Genomic DNA, 21,788 nt, shown 5'->3' with positions numbered 1-21,788 from the left:
CATTCTTGCACCTCGCTCATGCCAAAGGGCATCGATGGGAGTTTGTCGAAGAAGACCCTTGACAGCGTACTAACAGTCTACAGTACTCAATCCTCTACGATTCATTCATTGGAAAGGATATGCAGTATTGACCATCGTGAGGTGAAATTAAAACTTGCCGAATCAAAACCACGACCTCCTTGTCAGAATCCGGTAGATGTTTCAACCAAGATGGGTCGGCGAAATGCTCTTGCAACTGCTCTTGTGCTGGAGGGCGTTGTCAACCACACAATCTTTAAATGACTTCGTCGCATCTGAAATCTTCATGGCAACCTTTACAGGTTCGTATAAGCCCGGAGGGCCACCAACCCCATCGATGTCTTCCATGTCATTTCCAGGGCGCACATTGCGGTTTCCCGCAACCTCTCCAGGGCCCAATGAAGAAAATTTCCCCCGATGAGACTTCCTTTGAAACCTAAAGATGAAAGTTAGCTGCAGGAACATTGTCTTTTCACCATGCACGTGATTCACATGAGAAACCAACCGATGTCTTCGCATGCTCGCTGCCACGAAAGGGTATAAAGCAGTATGGGATCGCCAGTTTGAGAACTGAATGGCGGCCCTCGTTCTGAAAAATTATCGAAGCCAGCGGAGCATTGCACAACCACGCAAGACTTTTCAACGCACCAGCCCTATAGGTTTCAAGATGAAGGTTCCTTTCTTCAAATACATCCTGATAGTAGGCGTTATCATCTACGCCACTGCTGCTTTGGCCATCCCCGAGCTTGATGTGGATACCCAGGACCTACAAGAGGTCAGTTTTTCCCAAGCCCAAGGTCTCTGAGCTCATAATGTTCAAGGCTGATTTGAAAACTTGACACAGCGATCTGAGGCAATGGTGAGTTCGAATTGCATCTGAATGACATAGTAACAGGCTGTCGATTGAGTACAGCCTACTAGAGAGGCCGCATGCATCAAGAGAGGCACATTTCACTGACAGTTCACCTCACAGAAGGAAGCCGACATCGAGAACCCGATCGTAGGTTCTAGCTGAATGGGAGAAAGTGTCGTCAACATGACTAATATCACACGTAGGGCATCGATCACAAGCTGAAGCCACGAGCCAACATCGGGGGGGCCACCCAGCCGTTTCGCGTGCCCGTCGCACAAATCAATCAAAACGGGGGCAATCCCTCCATTCCTATTACCGGCCTCGGTCCCGCAGTCCCTGCCGCCGGCGGTATTCAAGGCATTCGTCTCGCCGGCGTTGGTGGTGGAGTTGGTGGTGGAGTTGGTGGTGCAGCTGGTCGCAGAGGAAACAACAATGGTCGAGGAAGAAACAACAATGGTCGCGGAAGAAACAACAATGGTCGCGGAACTGGTCGTAGAAGACGTCCCCCAGCCGCTTGAATATCTCCATGCAGCAGGGAAAGGGACATGTTGGAAGACTGAGAGGCTCGACAAGACGTGGGAGTTGAGGATCAACGGCTCCATTGCTTCAACGGCTTAGCAGCCAGATGTTACAATAGTGGGTAGCAGCTTCAAAATGTACAAGAAGCATGACTGCTGGTTCCTGTCAGCGAGAATTGTGAAAGTCTCTGCGGTACAGGACGTGTTCGTTTCTTTTCCTAGAGTTTGTGAGCGTGAGGAAGTGCGTCCCAAGCCCGACCTCACATCAGTTACCGATATGCCAGTTACACCTCTTGACCTCTGCGATGCTGCTAGATGTTTTCAGGGACTTGTCTATCCTCAGCAGACCCACACTTGTTTACTAACGACTACGTAGTATAAGCCGCAACGGTGCAAGAAGCCATCGAGCACACTTGCCTTGCGGGTTTACACTCTCCAAGTCGACACAAGTTAGCAGTGTGATTCAGTGGAAAGAAGACGTAGTACACAAATGTATCTTTACAGAAGGGTGATGTATCGAAAAACGAGTTCGCAGTACTGGGACTCTAAAAAATGAGAGAGGTTCTCGGAGTATGTATGGAATCATTTTACTCTATTCAGTGCAAACTGGGTGACTGCGTGGCCAACTTAAACGATGCTCAACTGAGATGACCCTTGGACCAAACTTCACACCAACCCACCCCTTTCGTCCTACAAGGTGGCAAGTCTGCTTGTAGGCGACGGCTCTTATCCGCTCTTTGAATCCCATGAAGAGCTATGATCGGTCGCAGATGACCGCCGAACTCAGATTATCCCGGTGACAACACTCATTCGAGCCTGGGCCCCGCTGGCATACGGGCTGATGATTGCTGCATCCATAACAACCAAGACCAGTGACACACTGGCCTTTTCCAGGATCGCAGAGATCGCCCTTGCCCCTGGCTCGTTTCCGAAGCCACGGCCTCTGTTGTGCTCTGGGTTAGAGTTGGAAACAGTCAATCTGCTTCTTCTAGGAGAACTCACGGTGCTGTCTTCGACCCAAGATGTGTGATACTCGGACCTCATACTCGAGTCCGGGATGACGATGTTGGCGTCAGCTGCAGGCGCTGATTGAACGCCTGTCATCGTGGCCAGCACGATCATGGCTGTCTGAATGGGCTTCATTACTGGGAAACGAGAAGTGAGCCTCCTCGGAATGGCAGTTGAAGGCCGCAAGGCCGATGAAAGGATTCAATGTTAGAGCAGAAGAGTGCAAGGAACGAATGTCTACCTGGGATAACACAACTACCTGAGCATCGGGATTGTCAATTTTATAACTCAATGAGCGCTCAAGCCTCGAGCATCATCGCCCTCGTTCCCGAAATCCCAGGTCACAGCGTGCGTCATCTGAACATCACTCTGGGGCTTTCGGCGATGAGGGATTACTCCCCCGCCCAAGATGAGTAGAAACTGAGACCAGCTGGTGGTTGCTTTTTGCCCAGGGGATTGAGTACCTTGCATGAGGAGCCATCGAGATGGCAGCTGACCGTTTGTGATCTCTTGTTCGTCTGACCAGATGTTCGTCCAACAAAGGTAACGAAAGCAGCAGCTGTTTCATGCGCAATGCCCTCGTCTCTACGCGGAAAGCAAAATTGATTTCTTGGAAGATGGCCCTGAAGCACATGCACTGGCTTCAAGTAACACCCAACGGCCACAATCGGTGTTCAGCCCATCAACAACGATTACGCCGAGGGCAGTCCCTTGTTCGCGTCGAGTGAATGGCCTATTCGAGATCATATGCGGATCAATAGGGCTGCGTTGCGTCGTGTCCGCCGTAGAGAGTCCTTGGTCGGCGTTCGAAACATCAGACGACGCGCGCCATGTACGAAAGCAACCAAAAACCGATCCAGACCGTCATAGCGGCACTCGGCAACCAGACACGCAGGACCGCGTGAGATGAGGGGTGCAACGGCGGACCCTAAGCATCTGGCTGTGGAACCTTTGTCCTCAAGTTACGGTGTCCTACAGCGCCCTCCCGAGATATCGCCGCTTCTTCTGTCGTCGGCTCACGGGATGACGCGGCTCATCCGGGGGCAGGCCGATCAACCGCCGCCAGTGGAAGTGAAGAGGGTTATCCTGCACCGGAGGTATCCTATCGTATTCAAATGGCGCGTCGTCCAAAAAGTCCAGGGGACCGGTATCCGGCGTTGGAGGATTCTGGAACCACCTGAAAGAGACGTCGAACTTGGGCACGTTCCCGAACTGGTGAAGTGCCCTCAACCACTCTTCATGGGGCATCGGGTACCGGGCATAGCATGGGTACGCCCAGATCCGGAGCTCTTTGAGGCGAGGGATCTTGAGGGCCACCTCGGCCCACATCTTCTCCCACCTGGCCATTTCTGCGAGGCTCTCCTCCGAGTCGAGATTCATGTAGGTCGCTATCGGGGCTCGCCATGTCAGATGCAGCTTGGTGATGCGGGCGAGAGAGTCAGGCGCCGTGGTGTTGAGGAAGCGCGAGAGGGCATCCGTGCCGACGAAGGAGAATGTGGTCACCCTGCGGGGTATTCAATATGCGCGCGAGCTCGACCTCTCGGGTATCCTCGGCATCCAGGTCCGCGATGCATTGGCAGTGGGAGAGAGGCGCCAACAAGGACGCGCCGGACTGGTACACGTGTTGGATTGATCCGGTGGCCAGCCAGAGATGACGGTAAATGCTCTGGCGGATTTCTAGCGGGAGGGCGGAGAAGAAGCTCGACTGCAGCTGCGAGCTTGGCTGGCTAGCGGTTGAATCATATGTAGGCTCGTCGGTGGAAGTCACTTGATCTTCCACTTTGGCTGCCGGAGGCTCTCTCTGAACGTCGCGAGTCTCTGTCATTGCCGCGCGAGAATGCTCGGGTAAAACGAGCGGCAGGGCAAGAGTTGAAATGGTATGAGAAGGATAAGTCCGCGTAAGATGAGTAGGATGAGTCGGTATGAGAGTTGAATGAATAATATTCAATCCGCTCGAAGACGGTTGCCTGCCATGGCATAATCTCATATGGTTTCCCCTCCCCTCTCAGCTGTGCCGCCCTGCGTCTCCCAAACAGGCTTAATGCGGCTTACGCACTCTGTTTGTCCAATTGTGTTACCGTCGCATGCCAAGGGTACATTTGGTGCCTCTCATCTCTCACTCATCCCACACCAAATGGCGACTCACACACACACACACACACACTTACTTAGTGGGCATAGTAAAGCGCATGCCGGCTTAACTTTACACTTTATGATGGACCCTTTACTCAGGCTGTAGCTGTACCTAAGCAAAGCAGACAAGGTTTGTCTAAACGAGCAAACAACACCAAATCATTACGTATCCTGATGCCCGTCGGTGGGGTTTACAAATCTCGGCTCATTGATTGGTCAATGCGACGATCCCGGGGCCGTTTGTCTTACCCCAGACAGACATAGATAGATAGACTCCAGGGAGAGGGAGAGGGAGAGAGAGAGAGGACGAGGGATGTTGAGGGCAGCTCTTTGATCTGTGCTTATCTCCCACTCACTCACTCTCATCTCATCAGGGCCACCCCAGACCGCCCTGTCCCGAAACCCCCCAAAGACGTGCAGAGTTTTGACTCGGAGGGTTCATGCCATCTTTCAACATTCCATGAGATAAACATCCACTCCCTCATAGTCATTCAACTGACCGGCGTTGGCCATGAACCGTCCTTCGATACAGAGGCTCGCCCAGCTGCGTGGGGCTTCGGCTCGACACGCTTCAACGCGGCTCGTCGGCCCCGGATGCAGGACCCCCTCGGCGGCCAACCCGACGATTCGGCACGGGGCCCGATGCACCGCCACCAGCCCGGCGCCGGCGGCTTTCGCGAGTTTGCAGTCACCGTCGTCGTCGTCGTCGTCGTCGTCGTCGTCGTCGTCGCGGAGGCTATTCAGCAGCACGGCGCAGAGACTCAACGAGGAGGCCGAAGATGAGGAGGACACGGGCAGTTATAGCGAAGCCGACCACGAGCATGCCGTCATCTCGACCTTTGACCTGTTCTCCATCGGCATCGGCCCGTCGTCGTCTCATACCGTCGGGCCCATGCGCGCCGGCAACATCTTCGTCGCCGACTTGGCCGAGGCGAACCTGCTGCACAAGGTCAACAAGATCCGCGTGTCCATCTACGGCAGCCTGGCCCTGACGGGCGAGGGCCACATGACCCCTTCGGCTCTGCTGCTCGGCCTCGAGAGCGCCGACGTCGAGACGGTCGACACCGCCTACGTGCCCGAGAGGTTCACCGAGATTAAGAACACCAAGAAGCTGTTCCTCGGCCAGGGTCTGTCGGACGGCAAGGGCAAGGAGGTGGCCTTCGACTACGAGCGCGACTTCGTCTGGGAATGGGGCCGGAAGCTGCCCATGCACAGCAACGGCATGCGCTTCACCGTCTTTGACGAAGACGGCTACGTGTTGGCCACCAACGACATGTTCAGCGTCGGCGGTGGCTTCGTCGTCAACGGCGCCCTGTCCATCAACCCGGATGCCACGTCGTCATCGTCATCGTCCTCGATGATCCGAGCGGCGGAGTCCCCAGACGGATCTGCTGAGGGAACCGGAAGACACCCGGCCGATCTGGCGGAGAACATGTTCTACAAGGAGATCAGACGGTCCGACGCCGCCGGCGACCGTCGGAACGGTGCCGAGGTCAAGCCTCTCGACGAGGCCAAGGATGACACGATGCTGCTCGAGGGCGCCCAGGTCGGCCACCTCTCACCCGTAGCATCGGCATCGTCCGGCAACGGGATTGAGGGCCCGGAAACTGGCGAGGCGTCCGGGGACGAGGAGTCGTCTGGTCCTCGGTACCCCTTCCGAGACGCGACGAGTCTGCTGGCTCTGTGCCGAAAGCACAACCTCACCATCGCCCAGCTCGTGTACGAGAACGAGAAGAGCCATGGCTACAGCGACGAGGAGATCTACCACAAGCTGTTCAAGATCTGGCAGGTCATGGATACCAGCATCCTAGAGAGCGTGCAGGCGCCACTGGACACGAAACTGCCGGGCTCGCTTAAGCTTCACCGGCGCGCTCCGGCCCTGTACCGGAGGTTGACCCGGGGACTCTACTCCACGGCTGGCCACACGTCCCCGAACCCGATCGACAAGGGAACCGGCGACAAGCCTTCCCTGCCGGGCGCATCCACCGGGTCACCGTCGCCGTCGACCCCTGCGGCACTGAGCAAGCCCAGGCGCCAGGGCCTCACCGTAGGACGGCGCCAGCCTCCCCGGATCCTCGGCTCCCTGGACCACCCCATCACCCCGTCCCCTTCGCGACGCACCACGTTCCCTACCATGGACTATCTCACCGTCTACGCCATCGCCGTCAACGAGACCAACGCCGCTGGCGGACGCATCGTGACGGCCCCGACCAACGGCGCGGCCGGCATCATCCCCGCCGTGCTCAAGTACACCATCGAGTTCATCAGCGACGACCCGGAGCGCGACATCGCGACCTTCCTGCTCACGGCCGCCGCCATCGGCATGCTGTACAAGCGCGGTGCCACCATCTCCGCCGCCGAAGGCGGCTGCATGGCCGAGGTCGGCGTCGCCTGCTCCATGGCCGCTGGCGCCTTCGCCGCCTGCATGGGCGCCAGCCCCGAGGCCATCGAGCAGGCCGCCGAGATCGGCATCGAGCACAACCTCGGCCTGACCTGCGACCCGATCGGGGGCCTCGTGCAGGCGCCGTGCATCGAGCGGAACGCCCTGGGCGCCATCAAGGCCATCTCGAGCGCCAACCTGGCCCTGAGCAGCGAGACGGGCACCCAGAAGGTCCGCCTCGACGACGCCATCCGCGCCATGCGCCTGACGGCCAAGGGCATGAGGAACGAGTTCAAGGAGACGAGTCTGAGCGGGCTCGCGACGAGCGTGCCTTTCAATATCCCCGTCAGCGTGCCCGACTGTTAAGAATGTCTTGTTTTTTTTGGGGGGGTTGTGTGTGTGTGTGTGTGTGTGAGTGTCTTCCGTTTTGGTCGGGTCTGGGTTCTGATATAGATGTGGGTTGTTTTGGTATCTGGGCGGTTCAAGCAGGGAGTCTACACGTTCTCAGGGATAATAGACGTAACAAAAAAAGAGCTTCAGAAAAGATAGTCAATTTACGTTAGCAGCCACTACTACGCACCTCATCCCAGTGATCCAGGTGCATGTCAGGAATATCTTCCAAGTTCTAGGAGGGATGTGCTGCATATATCGACCGTATACGACGAGAAAGAGATCTGGGGCCGGCCCGCAACGTGATCACATTCCATGCAAGGTAGGCCAGTTGGATAGTGAGTTCGCGTTAACGAATGGCAATGTTCTGTGGTCTTTAACTTATAACGATTCGTCACGGTGCTGCATTGTCATTATCATCTTCTTACTCATTTAAATGTTGGTATCCCGAGATGCTGCTTCATGTTCTTCTACACCATGATGGTGTGAGAATCTATTCACGGCTGGATGGTATGTTTTACTGGTGTTCGATGCCTGGACTGGACAAACTCAAATTGTGTACTGATAAAAATCTAGATACATTAAACTCATCTATGTGCAGCCATTCGATCTCTCACTTGTTTGTTCACTTCAAAAAAACTAATAAAAAAAACTGGAGCAGCTACGGGACATGCCCCTCGATTATATGCCAAGCTCGGTCCCCTTGGGATACTGTGCGGAGAAAGTAAGACGGAGGATGCCAAACGGGATGAATACTGCGGGCCTGCTATGAGCTTGAGTGATGATAGTCTTAGGACGGGGGAGCGGCGTTGACGTTGCCCGAGTCCTGGACGGTGAGCTTGTAGCTGTAGCTCTGCGAGACGGAGAAGTAGTCGTCGCCCCGGTACTGCCCGTAGTTGGTGCTGTAGCTCTTGTCCCAGGAAGTGGTGTACAGGGAGCAGTAGGTCCCCTGGGGCACGTTGTTCTGGCTCAGCACGTAGGCGTTGAAGAAGTTGCACGCGTCGTAGGTGCCGTCGCTCCTCGGGTGGTCGTGGTCGTACTGGGTCGTCGCCTGGCACGCCGCGGCACACTGGCCCGGGTCGTAGACGCCGGGGTAGTACTTGGCGCCAATGTACGAGTTGGGGGCCTGGATAGCGCCGCCAAGGGCAAAGGGGCCGTCAAAGTTGGCTATCGAGTCCGGGGGGGAGTTTTTGTTGTACCCTTTCAACCCGTCGTTAGTCAGCCTTTTTCCCGACTATTCATGAGAGTAGTAGAGTGTTGGGATGTAAAGGGGGAGAGAAGAGAAGACATACCGTTCGATCCAGCGACGCCGACGTGGAACTGGTTTCTCCATTGCCCCTGGTTCGTGGCGGACGCCTCGGAGACTCCGGCACCCCAGAGCGTGCACTTGTAGTTGGTGATGCTCTCGGGGTCGACGCAGGTATCACTCGGCGTGAACTTGGGGTTCCTCTCCATGAACAAGTTGAAACCGTAGCAGGCGGGAGCGGCGTCGCAGTACTGGGCAGGTTTAGCCATTGCCGTATCCCACAACTGGGCCGAAGGTAAAACATACCTGTTGACACTGGATGGGATTGTAGCTGTTCAAGGTGTAGAGACCCTGGTAGCCCGAGCCCTCCACCGAGGCTTGCTTATCCCCAAAGACCAAGGAGTATCCTTGGGGAACGGGGGCGTTGTTGGCAATGTCGTCCAGCGCAGTCCACGACATGAAGGAGTCGTAGGTGTCGGGCGACGGTACGGGCCCGTAGCCGTCGGGTTCTTGGTTGGAGTTGGTGCAAGTCGAGGCGCGTGCCACCAGCTCCGACCTGGCAGAGATGACGGGATTTGCGACGGCATCCTGAACAGCAGAGGCTTGCGCCTCCGCCTGGTTGTAAGTTGGCGGCTCGTGGTTGACACCAACTGCCGGGCCGACCTTGGTCGGCTTTGGCTCAGCCTGCAATTTGTGTCAGCTTACTAGAAGAAACAGAAATGGCAAAACCAGTTCACCCACGTCGAAGATACTCAGATCAATCCCGTCCTGGGCAGACGTGTCACGAGTGGCAACTGGGCCGGCAGTGACAAGGCCGGCAACGGCGGCAACAATCAGGGCGGAGCGCATGTTTGCAGAGTGCAGTTGGAATACCACAAAGTGAGATGGTGAAGCGAGAGAGAAGAGATGAGAAAGCTTAGAGGCTTATGATGAGTATGCGATGACTGCGATGATGACTTGAGACCAGAGGACTGGGGGACATGGACAGGCTTTATATGTCTCGGACAAGGCATATCAACATGTCGTTCAAGCTTGTTGCACGGCTAATACTTACTCTCTCACATGGCAGAATTCCACGTGTCGTTGGGAATTTCCAGACTACCAACCAATCCCACGATTTCGAGGTCGGCAAACAAGGCCCAAACTGTTTTTTGGTGCAGCCCGATAGCCCCCCCCCCCGGATGATCGGAAGGGCGGCGCGCAACTTGGTGTCATCGCGAATGGCCGGCTTCGTCTGTGCGAGTGCGTGCTCGAGGCGTTTCCAGCCGACGGTCGACAATGAGGCGCCTTCAGCTCACGGAAATCAAGCCTCTATGTGCCCTTTTTTTTTCCCCTCCCCACACCCGCCAGCCACTCCCTCGATCAACCGCTGCCAAACCACAGCCGTTGTCTTGGCATTCGCAAATCGATAGACCGGGGTCGCGGCTCCCGAAAAGGGCAGATATATTGGCTCAAAACCAGCTGTGAGATAAGCAGGGCAAGGCATCAGCAGATGCTGAATGGGCGGCTCGGCTTCGGTAGTCGTTTCAACCCCCGGTATCAAGGGCGCGCAGCTTCAGCCCTCGGACATGCCCGCCGTCCGCTGCGATGCACAATCGTGGACCCGGCGGTGGACTGATTATGGACCGGTGGGCTGGTCCTACACGGGGCTGCTAGTCCTCCTCCCTTGCGTGAGTTGCCGGACGCCATGCAAATAAAAAAAGGGTTGTAAATAACCTCATGGCCCAGAGCCCAGGCTGCAACACCAGTCGGACAGGTGCCGTGTTCCCGGGACGGTCCCAAATTCTCGGGATTTACAGGCCGGCTCCCTGAGATGAGGCGGACCAAGCATCGCGGTGTGCTAAAAGCATCGATCCCACGTGGCTCCAAGACCTCTCGCTCAGACATCCACTAGTGAAATGACGGGTGTTTGTAAAAGCTTGGCCTTCCATTGTTTCCCAAGGGAGAGGAACCGAGAGATACAAAGGTAGGAAGACGCAAAGTCACATTTGGGCTCTGGCCATCCATCCGTCAGTTGTTCCGTGTGTATGTGTACCACTGTCTCTGATATCAAGACACGATGCGAGGAAGAAGGAAAGTCGTACGTATGCAGCTCAGCTATCTATCTTCTCGCTAGTGCGGTGCGGAGTAAAGACTCGATCAAGTAAAGACCGCGCACTAACAACACCAACTCGGACAATTGTGCACCGGACCGTTGTCCCAATAAGATTGCTTGGGAACACGACACTGCCACACTGGTAAACAACTATGTACGAAGGGGTTTCCTGAATGAAGAGTAACCCCTGCCTGACCTCACTCGGCATTCCCAAAACGGGCCCCCTGGCAAAAGCCGCACTATGCCACGTATTCAGTGACCCCTGGAATCTCAGAGCGCCTCCGAAGGTAACTATTGATCCTCTAAGCCCTGCGTACGCGTCTCAGCTTCGTACTGCAGCCAATTGAGTCGACCTCGGTCTCGCCCTCGATCAGCTAAGCGCTGGCGCCAGAGAACGAGGCATCCCCAGCAGCCCAGTCGCCAACGCGCGCGCCGAGCTCCTCTCCGTCGACAGGGACCAGGAAGTCGTTCACGATCGCGGGGAGGCGCCCATCAGCCGCACGAGAGCCGGTGACTGAGTCCGTGTCGACGCTGACGAAGCTGGCATCCGACCACGTCTGTCCCTCGTCCCACGAGTTCCCCTTGGACGTGACGCCGTCGATGAAGTAGTACTGGTCGTCCGTGTCGGTGGTGCCAAAGTTCTCGGCCGCCAGGTTGCCCGTGTACGTGGCAGACGAAGAGCGCGTGTTGAAGCCCTCCTCGCCGTTCTTGTAGGCCGTGTTGCGCTCAAAGGTCATGTCGCCCGGCATGTTGTTGTCGGTGAAGCCGCGCCGCTTGTTGCCAAAGGAGATGACGTTCTTGACGACGTGATCGACGGGCGTGCGGTCCGACGCCGAGCTACCACCGCCGAGCTTGACGCCGTGGCCGTCCGCCTCGTGTTTGGAGCCGACGTCCCAGCGGTCGAAGCCGTTCTCGAACACGATGCAGTCCAGGATGGTGACGGGGGAGCCAAATTGCCTGGAGAGACACGTTAGTTCACGGGGTCAAATGTGAAGAGCGTGCATGCCCGCGCCGCGTCTGAACACTGGATTTGACGGAAAGGGGGCTCACCAGAGGTCGATGCCATCGTCCGAGTTGTGCCAGATGCGTGCGCCACGGATGATGTTGCCATCTCCCGATCCCTCCTTCAACGAGATTCCATCGGCGCTACGGCCGTTCTTGCGCGGGTCATAGTTGAAGTAGGAGTCCAGAAAGACGATTTCGGTGTTGGAGATCTTGTTCTGGAGGTGCATACCGGACTCGTAGTTGGTGTGAGTCGTGATGCGCTCGAAATAGTTGTTGGACGAGTCCTCGACGTAGAGACCGTAAGGTCCCTTGGTGAAGGTCAGGTTGTAGAACCGCCAGTAGTCGGCGCCGCGGATGTGAAAGATGCCCCTTTTCGAGCTCGGAAGGGAGCCCTCGTACTCTTCGACGGGGGTTCCGAAGAGGTTGTCACCATCCAGGATGACCTCCTCGCCATCGTGGGCACGCACGGTGTACGGGGAGCTGGACGTGCCGCTCTTGCGGAACGAGATGTTCTCGGACGGCTTGTAGGTGCCGCCGCGGATACGAATGGTATCTCCGGGGCTGGCGGCATCAACGGCGTCTTGAATCGACGAGTAGGGCGAGCTGATGGAGCCGCTTCCATTGCTCGATCCGTCGGTGGAAACGAAGATATCAGCCGCCAGGACTGCCGGAGCCGCGACGACTAAGAACTTGAACAACGACAGCATCTTGGAAAGGATGGTGCAAAATAAATGGCTAGAAGGAATGAACTCGACAGGTAGAGAAGTATAGACAGTGAAGTTGAATGAAGGCTCTTGTTCTGTTCCCAGAGCAAAGTTACTTCACAGTCGGTTTGACCGACTTATATGGACTTTCTCCCTGGGGTTCAAGATCCGGGTGCTCTCCTTACCTTTCTCAGCATCCTATGGGGGCTTCCCTCCACCTCATTTACGTGTGACACCCATCCTTTCTTGATGCCTCCTTTCCCCAAATCGCGCTCCACGAGATGATGTTCTTTCGTTCGTGGAAATCGACGCTTCGATGTATCCGTGAGCTTTTCACCGTTTACCGCCCCCACAACCAGCATCCGTCGAATCTCTGGTTCCAAAATTCCACCATTGGCATGTGTTTCGGCAGACATTGGTAGTTTAAATTTCCCTGTAGCCACGCATGGCAGCTGGCAGTTACATTGTGGCCAAGTGCTGGAGGCGTGCCTCTTTTCCATCTTGTCCGCTTGGCTTGCTCCGTAGACTCCAGGATTCGCCGTGTTGTTGACGTCGGGCCAAGCCGCCGCGGGTGCCGGTTTCCGTCTTGCCGACTTGGGTCACCAGAGTGCCGAGGAGATTAAGCCTTCTAACGTCTGGACCACTTTATCTTGGATACTAGTACACCCTGACAGGTGGACGAAGTCCAAACCAGTAGTTCCACCTGTCTTGAGGAGCGCTTCTAGCGTGGGCACACGAGTGACAACTGAAAAAGGCGTATTAGATCATCAAAATGAAACAGACTCTTTTGCTCATTCCATATTATATCGCGTACGATGCTTCAACCCTCTTCTCCAAACATTGATAGTCTAACAGAGCAAAACTCACCTCGTTGGCAGGGCAAACTACCACAGTTCCTTCCAAAAGTTACAACTCCTGTCTGGCTATATTTGACACAACAACCTGACCTTCTCTCGTCTCGTGAGTTCGGTTGCTCTTATTACCAGGACAGTAGTCGAGACAGTAGTCCGAATCGGAGGTAAACGTCGTGGCGTCATCAAATATTGACTTGGCCGACCTGTCGAAAACGTGTGAGACGGGCGGCTTGTCCTGTGGCGACTCATTCACAATCGGTCTACCCAGACTACATAATCTTGATGCCCATACTTTTTTTAACAAAAAGAAAACTCGGAGAAATAAGCAGAGCTAATTGACCTTATTGCGAGTCCACATGTAGATCCAATGCTGGTCTGAATTTCCAAAAGATCAGACAACACCCCTCGTGTCTAGGCGAGAACGAGGGCTTAAACACTTCGCATATGACTGCTGTAACGCTCACATCTATTGATGGGCCAAAATTCAAGTCCTGCTATCTATCATCCACCTCGTGTGGCCGAGACCCGTCAATGTGTGGCATTGTCACCATTTTTGACATCGCCTAGTGAACTGATTGCTCACAGGTCAGACCAGACAACAAGTCTCTCTACTGCAAGTAGCTACGGATTCAAGTTCGAAAGTTGGTCGAATAGAAAACATCACACAAACAGCAAGACAGTGTCCCATCATAGATCAGGACGACATACTTGGGCAACAACTGAGCATGAAGACCACATCGAGACACTTCTTAGCCGCCATCCGGCTTAAACTGTGTCTTCTCAACCGGCCTGATGAAAACCAAGAGGGTACATGCTCGCTGTTAAGTCTGCCTGATAGCCAACTAGAACAACTGTTGATTTATATATGCGTCAACGCAGAAGTAACGCCTAGCTCCAAGAACGGTGAAGCAGCTGAGTGCGTAAGGCCCAGCCAGTGTCCGCTAACATGTTGCCGCAAGAGTTACACAAAGGCAAGCTTCTTCCGACTATTGACTACATGGAAATCATGAAGAGACGATTACGAAGACATGATGCTATGCGGATCCCATTGAACACCAGGGAAGTTGGTTTCCCCACGGACGATACTGTCCCATACAATTCCTGGCAACTTGGCCGAGCGGTCTAAGGCGCCAGACTCAAGAAACGAAGTTCCACTTTCCGATCTTCCCTGCAGCGGGGCGTATTCTGGTCTCGAAAGAGGCGTGAGTTCGAATCTCACAGTTGTCACACACTCTTTTTGCGGTTTTTGATGGGCTGGTCACCAAAATGCTACTTACCAGCAGTCGATTCAATGTAACTGAGTGACAGACGAATCGATGTGACGAAACTAATTGTCTGACAGGGCCAGCTTTCTGCCCTGTCTATTGATTCTCAATGTTCCTTGTCTTTCCTTCTTTTTTCTTCTTCCCCTCCCCCCCCGGCTCGGCCCCACGGAAAGTGTACCAGTCGCAGCCAAAAAAGAGTGCTTGGCCGCCCATCCCACGCAACCTCTATGCTGCCCATTTACTTTATACTTTTGGGCAGAGTTGACAGTGAGACGGACTGCTGAGACATTTCTCTCTTTCTGTCTCTCTACCAGCTCAACTCCTCCTGGTAGACAAACCTCATTTGCCTATGTCAAGCTCTTTTCCATAATTGGGAAAGCATATTAAGAAGTGAATGGTTTTCCGATGTACCCGCTTTTCCGCCGTTCTCCCCGTCGGCCATGGTGTCTTTTCCGACCCAAGGTTCATGCGGGCTGACATGACATGATAACAAGGTTTCTGTCGACACCCGCTCCGCCTGAGCATGATGGGGTTTATGTGATTGATAACTACTTCCGAGCTTGGTGCCATGCTTGAAAGCAAACTCATCAGTGCGAAGTTAAGCTTAAAGCGCTGAACAGTTGGTCCAAGCTGTTAAACAAAACAACCAAGTGGGTGATACATGCCATACATACGCCCCTCTCTCTACTGTTTCCTCGGCACGTAAACGCTGGCAACGACTATCTCGGCGTCCGATCCCAGAGCTCGGCAGTGCATGTGGTCCTCGGCCATCCGCCGCACTTCACCACCCCGAGCTCGACCGGGGACCTTGCCCCAATCCCATCGTAATAAGCAATAGTTCGTCGAGTCTCCCCGGCTCCTCGAGCTCTTTCCCCCCCGTACCCCGCACCCCCGGAATCCCACCCTGTGCCTGGGTTTCCGCTTCTTGCCCTACCAGCCACATCTCGCAACTTTCAAGGGTGTAACCGCTTGGTGACGACGGCCCTGTCTCCCCCGATGTCGTCGTACAGCAGCTATTTACCGCAACTCACGTAGCGATCGCCGTAGCTGGGAGGGTCAACTGCCGCTCGTTGACTCGGACAATCTCCGCCCCAATATGGGAACCCAAGGCCCCAGTTCCCCGGTTGCCCAGCGTAAGTGCCCAGGGCTCTGGTTCGCGAGATGGGCAGGCTAGAATGCAGTCCGTTACCCCTCATGCCCCAGTCATAGTGGACAATCGGTGAGGAGAGTCTGTCTTGGCACTGAGACATATAAGAGTGGGATGGGCATTGGGGACGCAACGCAGTTTCCCCTTTGCAGTTGTGAGAAGTCGCAGTCTTCTCACACCACAATCCCGCCCGTCATGGCTTTCGCAGTAGTCACCGCGAGTCTGTTTCTTTCGGGGGTCCAGGCGCAATCTTTGGCTTTGGCTGAGAGGTCTCTGCCTGAAAAGGCTCAGATCATTGACCAGAAGAGCTTCAATGTCTTGGAGGTCGTGCCGCCCCCATACGAGTTCAATGCCACGTCAGTAAGTCATACGCACGAGACGGCCGTTGCTTAAAATTGTTTGCGAATCACCAGCCTGAGAAAGGCTAATAAATGGACAGAAGTTCGTCTGGCCTGGGGTCACTGAGGAGTCTCTCAAGGAGAAGCCTTTCCACATCTACGATCCTGAGTTCTACGACATCATCGGCAGCGACCCGTCATTGACCCTGATTGCGACCTCGGATACGGATCCCATTTTCCACGAGGCCGTAGTTTGGTAAGCTCTCAAAGCGTTGGCATATCAGCCGTCCCGGTGACTAAGAGCATCACAGGTACCCTCCGACGGAGGAGGTCTTCTTTGTCCAGAACGCAGGACCCATCGCGGCGGGAACGGGCCTGAACAAGTCATCCATTGTCCAGAAGATCTCGCTGGCCGATGCCGAGGCTCTTCGCGCCGGGTCTCTGGATACTCCCGAGGTCGAGGTTGTCACCGTGCCGTCGAACCCCCAAGTCATCAACCCCAATGGTAATACAAAGCTCTCAAACTCGCATGCACGGAAGACCTTGCTAACGTACCACAGGTGGAACGAACTACCAAGGCCAGATCATCTTTGCCGGCGAGGGCCAGGGCGACCGTGTTCCCTCGGCCCTCTACCTGATGAACCCGCTGGAACCGTACAATACAACCCGTGAGTGGCATCCAGTCCACGTCCTGCCATAACGTGCGCGAGCTGACCGGCCTCGCCCCTAGTCCTTGTCAACAACTACTTTGGCCGACAGTTCAACTCGCTCAATGACGTCGCTGTGAACCGTCGCAACGGAGACATCTACTTCACCGACACGCAGTACGGATACTGGCAGTATTTCCGTCCTGAGCCGGGTCTGCGGAACCAGGTCTACCGCCTAAACCCCAAGACCGGCGCGTTGACTGTGGTCTCTGACGACTTCGTTTCCCCCAACGGTAAGTTCTGTTCCCCGAAAATCACACAGGAAACAAACGATGCAACGCATTACCACATGTTCGGCAGATGACCGCAGCTAATTCGATTGCTTCGTCTAGGAATTACGTTCTCGCCTGACGGAACCTACGCTTATGTCACTGACACTGGAATCAGCCGCGGCCGTATGGGGCAGAACTACACTGAGCCAGCCACTGTGTAAGTGACTTTCTATCTCATCGTCTTTTTCTCTTTGGGCAATGGTTGACTTTTTTTGTAGCTACCGTTACGACGTCAATGAAGATGGCACTTGGGAGAACCGCAAGACGTTCGCCCACACCCATGCGCGTCTGCCAGACGGTGAGCAACCCCTTCTCGAGACATGAGAGACTCTGCAGTGCAGTTCCAATGCTGGAACCAATAGGACTAGTGACTAACTTTGCTTGTAACACAGGTGTTCACACCGACTCCAAAGGCAACGTCTACGCCGGCTGCAACGACGGTGTTCATGTCTGGAACCCCTCGGGCAAGCTTATTGGCAAGATTTATACCGGAACCGTCGCCGCTAACTTCCAGTTCGCCGGCGATGGACGTATGGTTATTACGGGCCAGACCAAGCTGTTTTATGCTACCCTCGCAGCTTCAGGGGTTGCCTTGACGTGAATGATGGACGGGACAAAAAAGGGTTTCGAGACTGCTGAAACAAGATCTTTTTGACAAGACTTCACTGATAAATCGCAATCAATGCGCTGAGATGAAAGATAATCGTGTTCTGCCGCTTGAACGGTATTCCTCTGTCCCAAGGTACCCAGAAATACCATGTGGTTTGGAGCCCCTGCTAAGTACCCGGCTGTCCACCGTCCAGGCTTCCAGGGTTTGTAATTGACGATGCAGGACCTTTGCTGACGGAAGTGCTCCTCAAGGTTGCCAGCTAAATTACCCGTACTGTGTCCATTCAGGCCCATATTCGGCCAACGTCTTCGAAATGTACAGCCCCAGCCTCTTCTGCATTACGATGCCCCTCTTGGTTATGTTCATCTTCTGTCCTACCTAGCGCTAGATGTGGTGAAAATTCACGGCCTCACTGGACATAGGAACTACATCTCGCGATTCAATGCCGTGCGCAGAACAGTTCACCGTGTGACTTGCAGAGATTTTGTTGACAATCGAGTCGAGATCAGCGCATGTCGGCCAGGGGCCGAGATGAATCAACAAGCCAATGATTATAGGAGGCAGAGCGTGATTGAGATCGGTGCTAGGTTTATGATAGCGTGGATGTGCATGGGTCGACATGACATCTTGGAAGCCGTCTCGCAGTCCGAAGGGGCGAGAGATATTCCAGGTTTGGGAGTAGTGTAATACCGATGAGATGGTGTGCCTGCTGTACGTAATGTCGAAAACCAAATTTTTGGAGAGAATTCAGAGTTGAATAGTCGACTTTAAATATACAACGCAGCCCCAAGTTCAACTCCCCAAAGCCCGTAGTTCCCACCGAATATGCTCGTCAAGACCCCAGCCATTACCCATCTCCGGCGCATCCCTCGAGGTTCGCAAGTTCGTTGGTTTCCAGATTCCGCAGACGATGTATTTTGTTGCTTCTTATTGCTCTTGAGATGGGTTGCGGATCAGTCACTGGTGATGCTGTGTCGTTCATCGTTGCTGGGTAAGCTTCCTGTCAGCGGTTGCTCCCTCATTGCTTTTATTTCGCGTAAGCTTGAAGGAAGCGGCACGGGAAAGCAGATACTTAAGGAGGAGTGGAAGAACACACTGATTACCTTCATCGTTCTCAGCCTACTCATGTACATGATGGTTGTTTGCGGTTGTATTCTTGTCTGAGCTGAAGTGTCGGCGCTCATGAGAAGAGGCTGCGGGTAGACCCCAAGGCCAGGATCTCAAAGACGCCCAACCGTCATAATGGCTTTGAAGATGGCGATAATGCAATCCATTCCGTCGTGAGGTCTTTTTTCTTTTCTTGTTTTCTTTTTGTGAGTTCCCAATTTCTTGTCCTCTTCGCTGTGGGGGGTGTGAGTGGATGGCGTTCGATGTCGCTGAAACCAACTGAGCTTTCAGAGATATTCTTGTCTCGCTTGCGGCCATTAAATTTTCTTTCCCGCTTGAGAAGGGAGAGGTTGATCCTTTTAACACGATGTTGCAGGCCGTTTACCTTTTCATGTACATTGCTGGGCATCGAACTCAGACATGCCTCCTCAAACTTTGGCACGTACGAGCGATCGATCAGCATGTGTCTCGAAGGTCACCATACTGGTACTCCATACCCTAAAGTGTCAACACAGACGGGTAAGCTGACAATTATTTTATTCGAAGTGCGGACGACAGCCTGTGAAGGCAAAGGACAGTTCCCTCGAGGTAAAGATGGCTGACGCATGGAAATGAGAGGCTAAAGCTGTGAAGGTGATGAGTTTTCGCTTTCATCACAAACGGCCATAGAGGGACATGATTGGCAATAAAATTCTGTCACAGCCCGTAGTATCAAAAGGGTTGTGAATCACCCTGAACGTTGAGAGCCAAACCCCCAACGGTCGTCACTAGAACCTGTGAGGGTGGCTACTCAAGGTTCGATCATGGATGGGCGTTGCAGTATGTATCCTTCAGATATTGGTGAGGGAACACCGCCGGGAGAACTGCAAGAGGCACCATAGATAGGTAATAACACCAAATCGTGTCGAAGCTATGCATGCGACCAGGTCTGGCCGACTCGAGAAGCCGGAGCTGGAGTCGGCGTTTAGATGCCCCACATATCGCAAAAGAAAGAGAAGAAGAAAATAAGAGCATTTCTTTCTAGGGTACCAAAAAACTTGTCGAACTAGGGAAATGATCCCAAAAAATTTGGTTTGTGGTTACTGCGTCCTTGACAATTTGGCAGCCGACCGTTTGACACTGGCTGCCAGGTGGGAGGACAAAGGCCCCCAGTGAGGGGCATGGACCTCCTTGCCGGTATGTGGGACAATGCTACGCTTCGACCAATGAAGTGATGCCATCTTAGATGACGTAGGCATCAGCTGCCATTCACGCCCTTGCACCACCATCGTCGCCTTCGACCACCAACTCAAACCCGACTTCCCCTTGCAAACGCCTGCTCGCCGACTCCAAAACGACGGTCCTCGTAGCGGAAACAGAGCCGAGATGCCGGAATCACAGCCCTCAGCGTGGTCATCCCGCACCGACGTCCTCTTACGACCCGTTGAACGACCTGTCGGGTACCTGAAGCGTGCCGGCATTGCGGCGTCGTATCCCCTACGCGGCATCTGGTACTTCCTGCGGAACAAGGAGTTCTACCCGCTGTTCCTGAGCCGCCTGCTTCCACTATCAATCATATCCTTCCTCGTCTACTTCATTCTGTTTACATTTGCGTTCTTGCCGCAGTTTGCGCTCCTGGCCATCTTCCACGGGTGGGGCGCCTGGGTCAACGCCGTGGTGTTGGTTCTCGGAGAAGGGCTCGTCGTGATCCAGGGCCTCTTTGAAGGATTCTTCGTCGACGAGTGTCGAGTGGATGTTTTCGATGTAAGCCTCCCTGTTCCTCTCTCGGCTCGTTGAAGGACATACTGACGGCGCTATTTACCAGGCTACCCTCATCAAGGAATCACAGACGGACCTTGTCGCTCCCCACAGGATCCTCTTCCACGATGCCCCCACCGCCGTCAAGATGCTCGGCAAGCCGACGACCCCCGCCGTCTTCACCCCCTGGTCGATGATCCAAATCATCGAACTCGTCATCTTCTTGCCGCTGAACTTTGTTCCGGTGGTTGGCACCCCGGCTTTCATCATCATCACGGGTACGCGGTTGGGCAAGCTGGCACATTACCGATGGTTTCACCTGCGGGGTTTGAGCAAGAAGGAAGCCAAGAAGGAGATCAAGTCGAGGACTTGGGAATATGTCTGGTTCGGCACGGCCGCCATGATCCTCGAGCTGATCCCCGTGCTATCATTCTTCTTCTTGCTCACCACGTCGGCGGGGGCTGGTCTTTGGGCGGCGAGGATCGAGGACGACAAGAGGCAGCAGGCGACAGAGAGCCTGGTGGGAGAACCCCTTCCGCCGCCGCCTCCTTACGAAGATGACCCCGTCTAAGTAGGTGTATGGAGCTGTATTGTGTCTTTCTAGCAAGCAAGCATTTCCATCGTTTATCCCTCTCGTCCCATTCCCCATTCTTGATCTCAAACTCCCGAACACTGCCCGCCTCTTCTGCCGGGTCACCAGCCATCTCGTCCCGAGCCCGGGCTGCCTGAGTGCCCAAGAACATCCCAAGACCCTGCATCCTACATTGTGATGCTGGAAGCTTCCCTCTCCCAGAGCAGCCCCGGCACCTTCCATCTACTACCAGCTTAACAGAAACAGGGCGTGGTCATGCACCGTGTGAAGTCATGGGGGAGGGAGCCCAGGTACGATTCAGGAGGTGCACCTTTTCTCAGCTCCTGCCTCTCTTTCCTCGCACCAAGCTGTGTAGGTGGGTTTTTGCCACAGGTCATGTCACAAGTGCGGGCCTGGGCTGCATCGTTGATGAGGGAAAGAACAGCTCGAAAGCTCTCGGAGGGAACACCATAGGAAGTTCTGGGCGAGAGGCATACTTGCCTATGAGGCGGTTTCATGTGCCGCGGGTGTGAGGAACAATAGAAGAATACCACCAAATTTTGGATGTGCCGCTCCGAGGTGAGCCCTGGTGAATCTTCAAGACTAGTATACCCCCACAATGCCCTGTCCCTTCAGTCTTCGCATCTAGCAGGCAGTATACTTTACACAAGCGCAGTGTTTCCGACGATGTCATGAGAGAGGAAGTTTAGCGGGGATGCTCGGGGGATGCTCAGGAGATCACCGCCAACGATACGATTGTGCCTGTTCCTGGCCAGGAAGGACCAGGTGAGATGGTTCTTGCTCGTCACGATATGGCCCACCTACCCCTT

General features: G+C 54.6%; 8 protein-coding genes across 8 annotated transcripts; 4 read left to right on the top strand and 4 right to left on the bottom strand.

Moving 5' to 3' along the window:
• Nucleotides 1-592: 592 nt before the first annotated feature.
• Nucleotides 593-1,509, top strand: CDEST_10216 (uncharacterized protein; the record flags this gene model as incomplete). Its single annotated transcript, XM_062926374.1, has 3 exons — nucleotides 593-793; nucleotides 992-1,018; nucleotides 1,075-1,509. The coding sequence occupies 3 exons, from the start codon at nucleotides 593-595 to the stop codon at nucleotides 1,387-1,389; spliced, it is 543 nt and encodes a 180-aa protein (XP_062782425.1). The 3' UTR covers nucleotides 1,390-1,509.
• A 663-nt stretch (nucleotides 1,510-2,172) lies between these two features.
• On the bottom strand, nucleotides 2,173-2,532 carry CDEST_10215 (uncharacterized protein; the record flags this gene model as incomplete). Its single annotated transcript, XM_062926373.1, has 1 exon — nucleotides 2,173-2,532. One exon carries the CDS (start codon nucleotides 2,530-2,532, stop codon nucleotides 2,173-2,175), a length of 360 nt encoding a protein of 119 aa, XP_062782424.1.
• Nucleotides 2,533-3,369: 837 nt separating this feature from the next.
• Nucleotides 3,370-4,222, bottom strand: CDEST_10214 (uncharacterized protein; the record flags this gene model as incomplete). Its single annotated transcript, XM_062926372.1, has 2 exons — nucleotides 3,370-3,901; nucleotides 4,002-4,222. 2 exons carry the CDS (start codon nucleotides 4,220-4,222, stop codon nucleotides 3,370-3,372), a joined length of 753 nt encoding a protein of 250 aa, XP_062782423.1.
• Nucleotides 4,223-4,856: 634 nt separating this feature from the next.
• CDEST_10213 (Putative serine dehydratase-like, alpha subunit, serine dehydratase beta chain) lies at nucleotides 4,857-7,474 on the top strand. Its single transcript, XM_062926371.1, has one exon. The coding sequence runs from the start codon at nucleotides 5,042-5,044 to the stop codon at nucleotides 7,274-7,276; it is 2,235 nt and encodes a 744-aa protein (XP_062782422.1). The 5' UTR covers nucleotides 4,857-5,041; the 3' UTR covers nucleotides 7,277-7,474.
• A 444-nt stretch (nucleotides 7,475-7,918) lies between these two features.
• Nucleotides 7,919-9,475, bottom strand: CDEST_10212 (uncharacterized protein). The gene is made up of 4 exons (XM_062926370.1): nucleotides 9,288-9,475; nucleotides 8,853-9,230; nucleotides 8,593-8,797; nucleotides 7,919-8,500 (listed from the first exon to the last, which is right to left on the bottom strand). Exons 1-4 carry the CDS (start codon nucleotides 9,393-9,395, stop codon nucleotides 8,091-8,093), a joined length of 1,101 nt encoding a protein of 366 aa, XP_062782421.1. The 5' UTR covers nucleotides 9,396-9,475; the 3' UTR covers nucleotides 7,919-8,090.
• A 1,540-nt stretch (nucleotides 9,476-11,015) lies between these two features.
• CDEST_10211 (Putative pectin lyase/virulence factor, right handed beta helix domain, PL-6 family) lies at nucleotides 11,016-12,353 on the bottom strand (the record flags this gene model as incomplete). Its single annotated transcript, XM_062926369.1, has 2 exons — nucleotides 11,016-11,598; nucleotides 11,692-12,353. 2 exons carry the CDS (start codon nucleotides 12,351-12,353, stop codon nucleotides 11,016-11,018), a joined length of 1,245 nt encoding a protein of 414 aa, XP_062782420.1.
• A 3,326-nt stretch (nucleotides 12,354-15,679) lies between these two features.
• CDEST_10210 (Putative six-bladed beta-propeller, TolB, SMP-30/Gluconolactonase/LRE-like region) lies at nucleotides 15,680-17,774 on the top strand. Its single transcript, XM_062926368.1, has 8 exons — nucleotides 15,680-15,976; nucleotides 16,056-16,210; nucleotides 16,266-16,459; nucleotides 16,515-16,622; nucleotides 16,685-16,894; nucleotides 16,994-17,090; nucleotides 17,152-17,231; nucleotides 17,326-17,774. Exons 1-8 carry the CDS (start codon nucleotides 15,731-15,733, stop codon nucleotides 17,532-17,534), a joined length of 1,299 nt encoding a protein of 432 aa, XP_062782419.1. The 5' UTR covers nucleotides 15,680-15,730; the 3' UTR covers nucleotides 17,535-17,774.
• Nucleotides 17,775-19,810: 2,036 nt separating this feature from the next.
• On the top strand, nucleotides 19,811-21,209 carry CDEST_10209 (uncharacterized protein; the record flags this gene model as incomplete). Its single annotated transcript, XM_062926367.1, has 3 exons — nucleotides 19,811-19,826; nucleotides 19,885-20,393; nucleotides 20,455-21,209. 3 exons carry the CDS (start codon nucleotides 19,811-19,813, stop codon nucleotides 20,956-20,958), a joined length of 1,029 nt encoding a protein of 342 aa, XP_062782418.1. The 3' UTR covers nucleotides 20,959-21,209.
• Nucleotides 21,210-21,788: the final 579 nt, after the last annotated feature.

Source organism: Colletotrichum destructivum, chromosome 6, assembly GCF_034447905.1.
Source record: "Colletotrichum destructivum chromosome 6, complete sequence".
NCBI classification, from domain to species: domain Eukaryota; kingdom Fungi; phylum Ascomycota; class Sordariomycetes; order Glomerellales; family Glomerellaceae; genus Colletotrichum; species Colletotrichum destructivum.
Note: the sequence above shows the minus strand (reverse complement) of the source record. Positions and strands in the feature narration are given on the sequence as shown.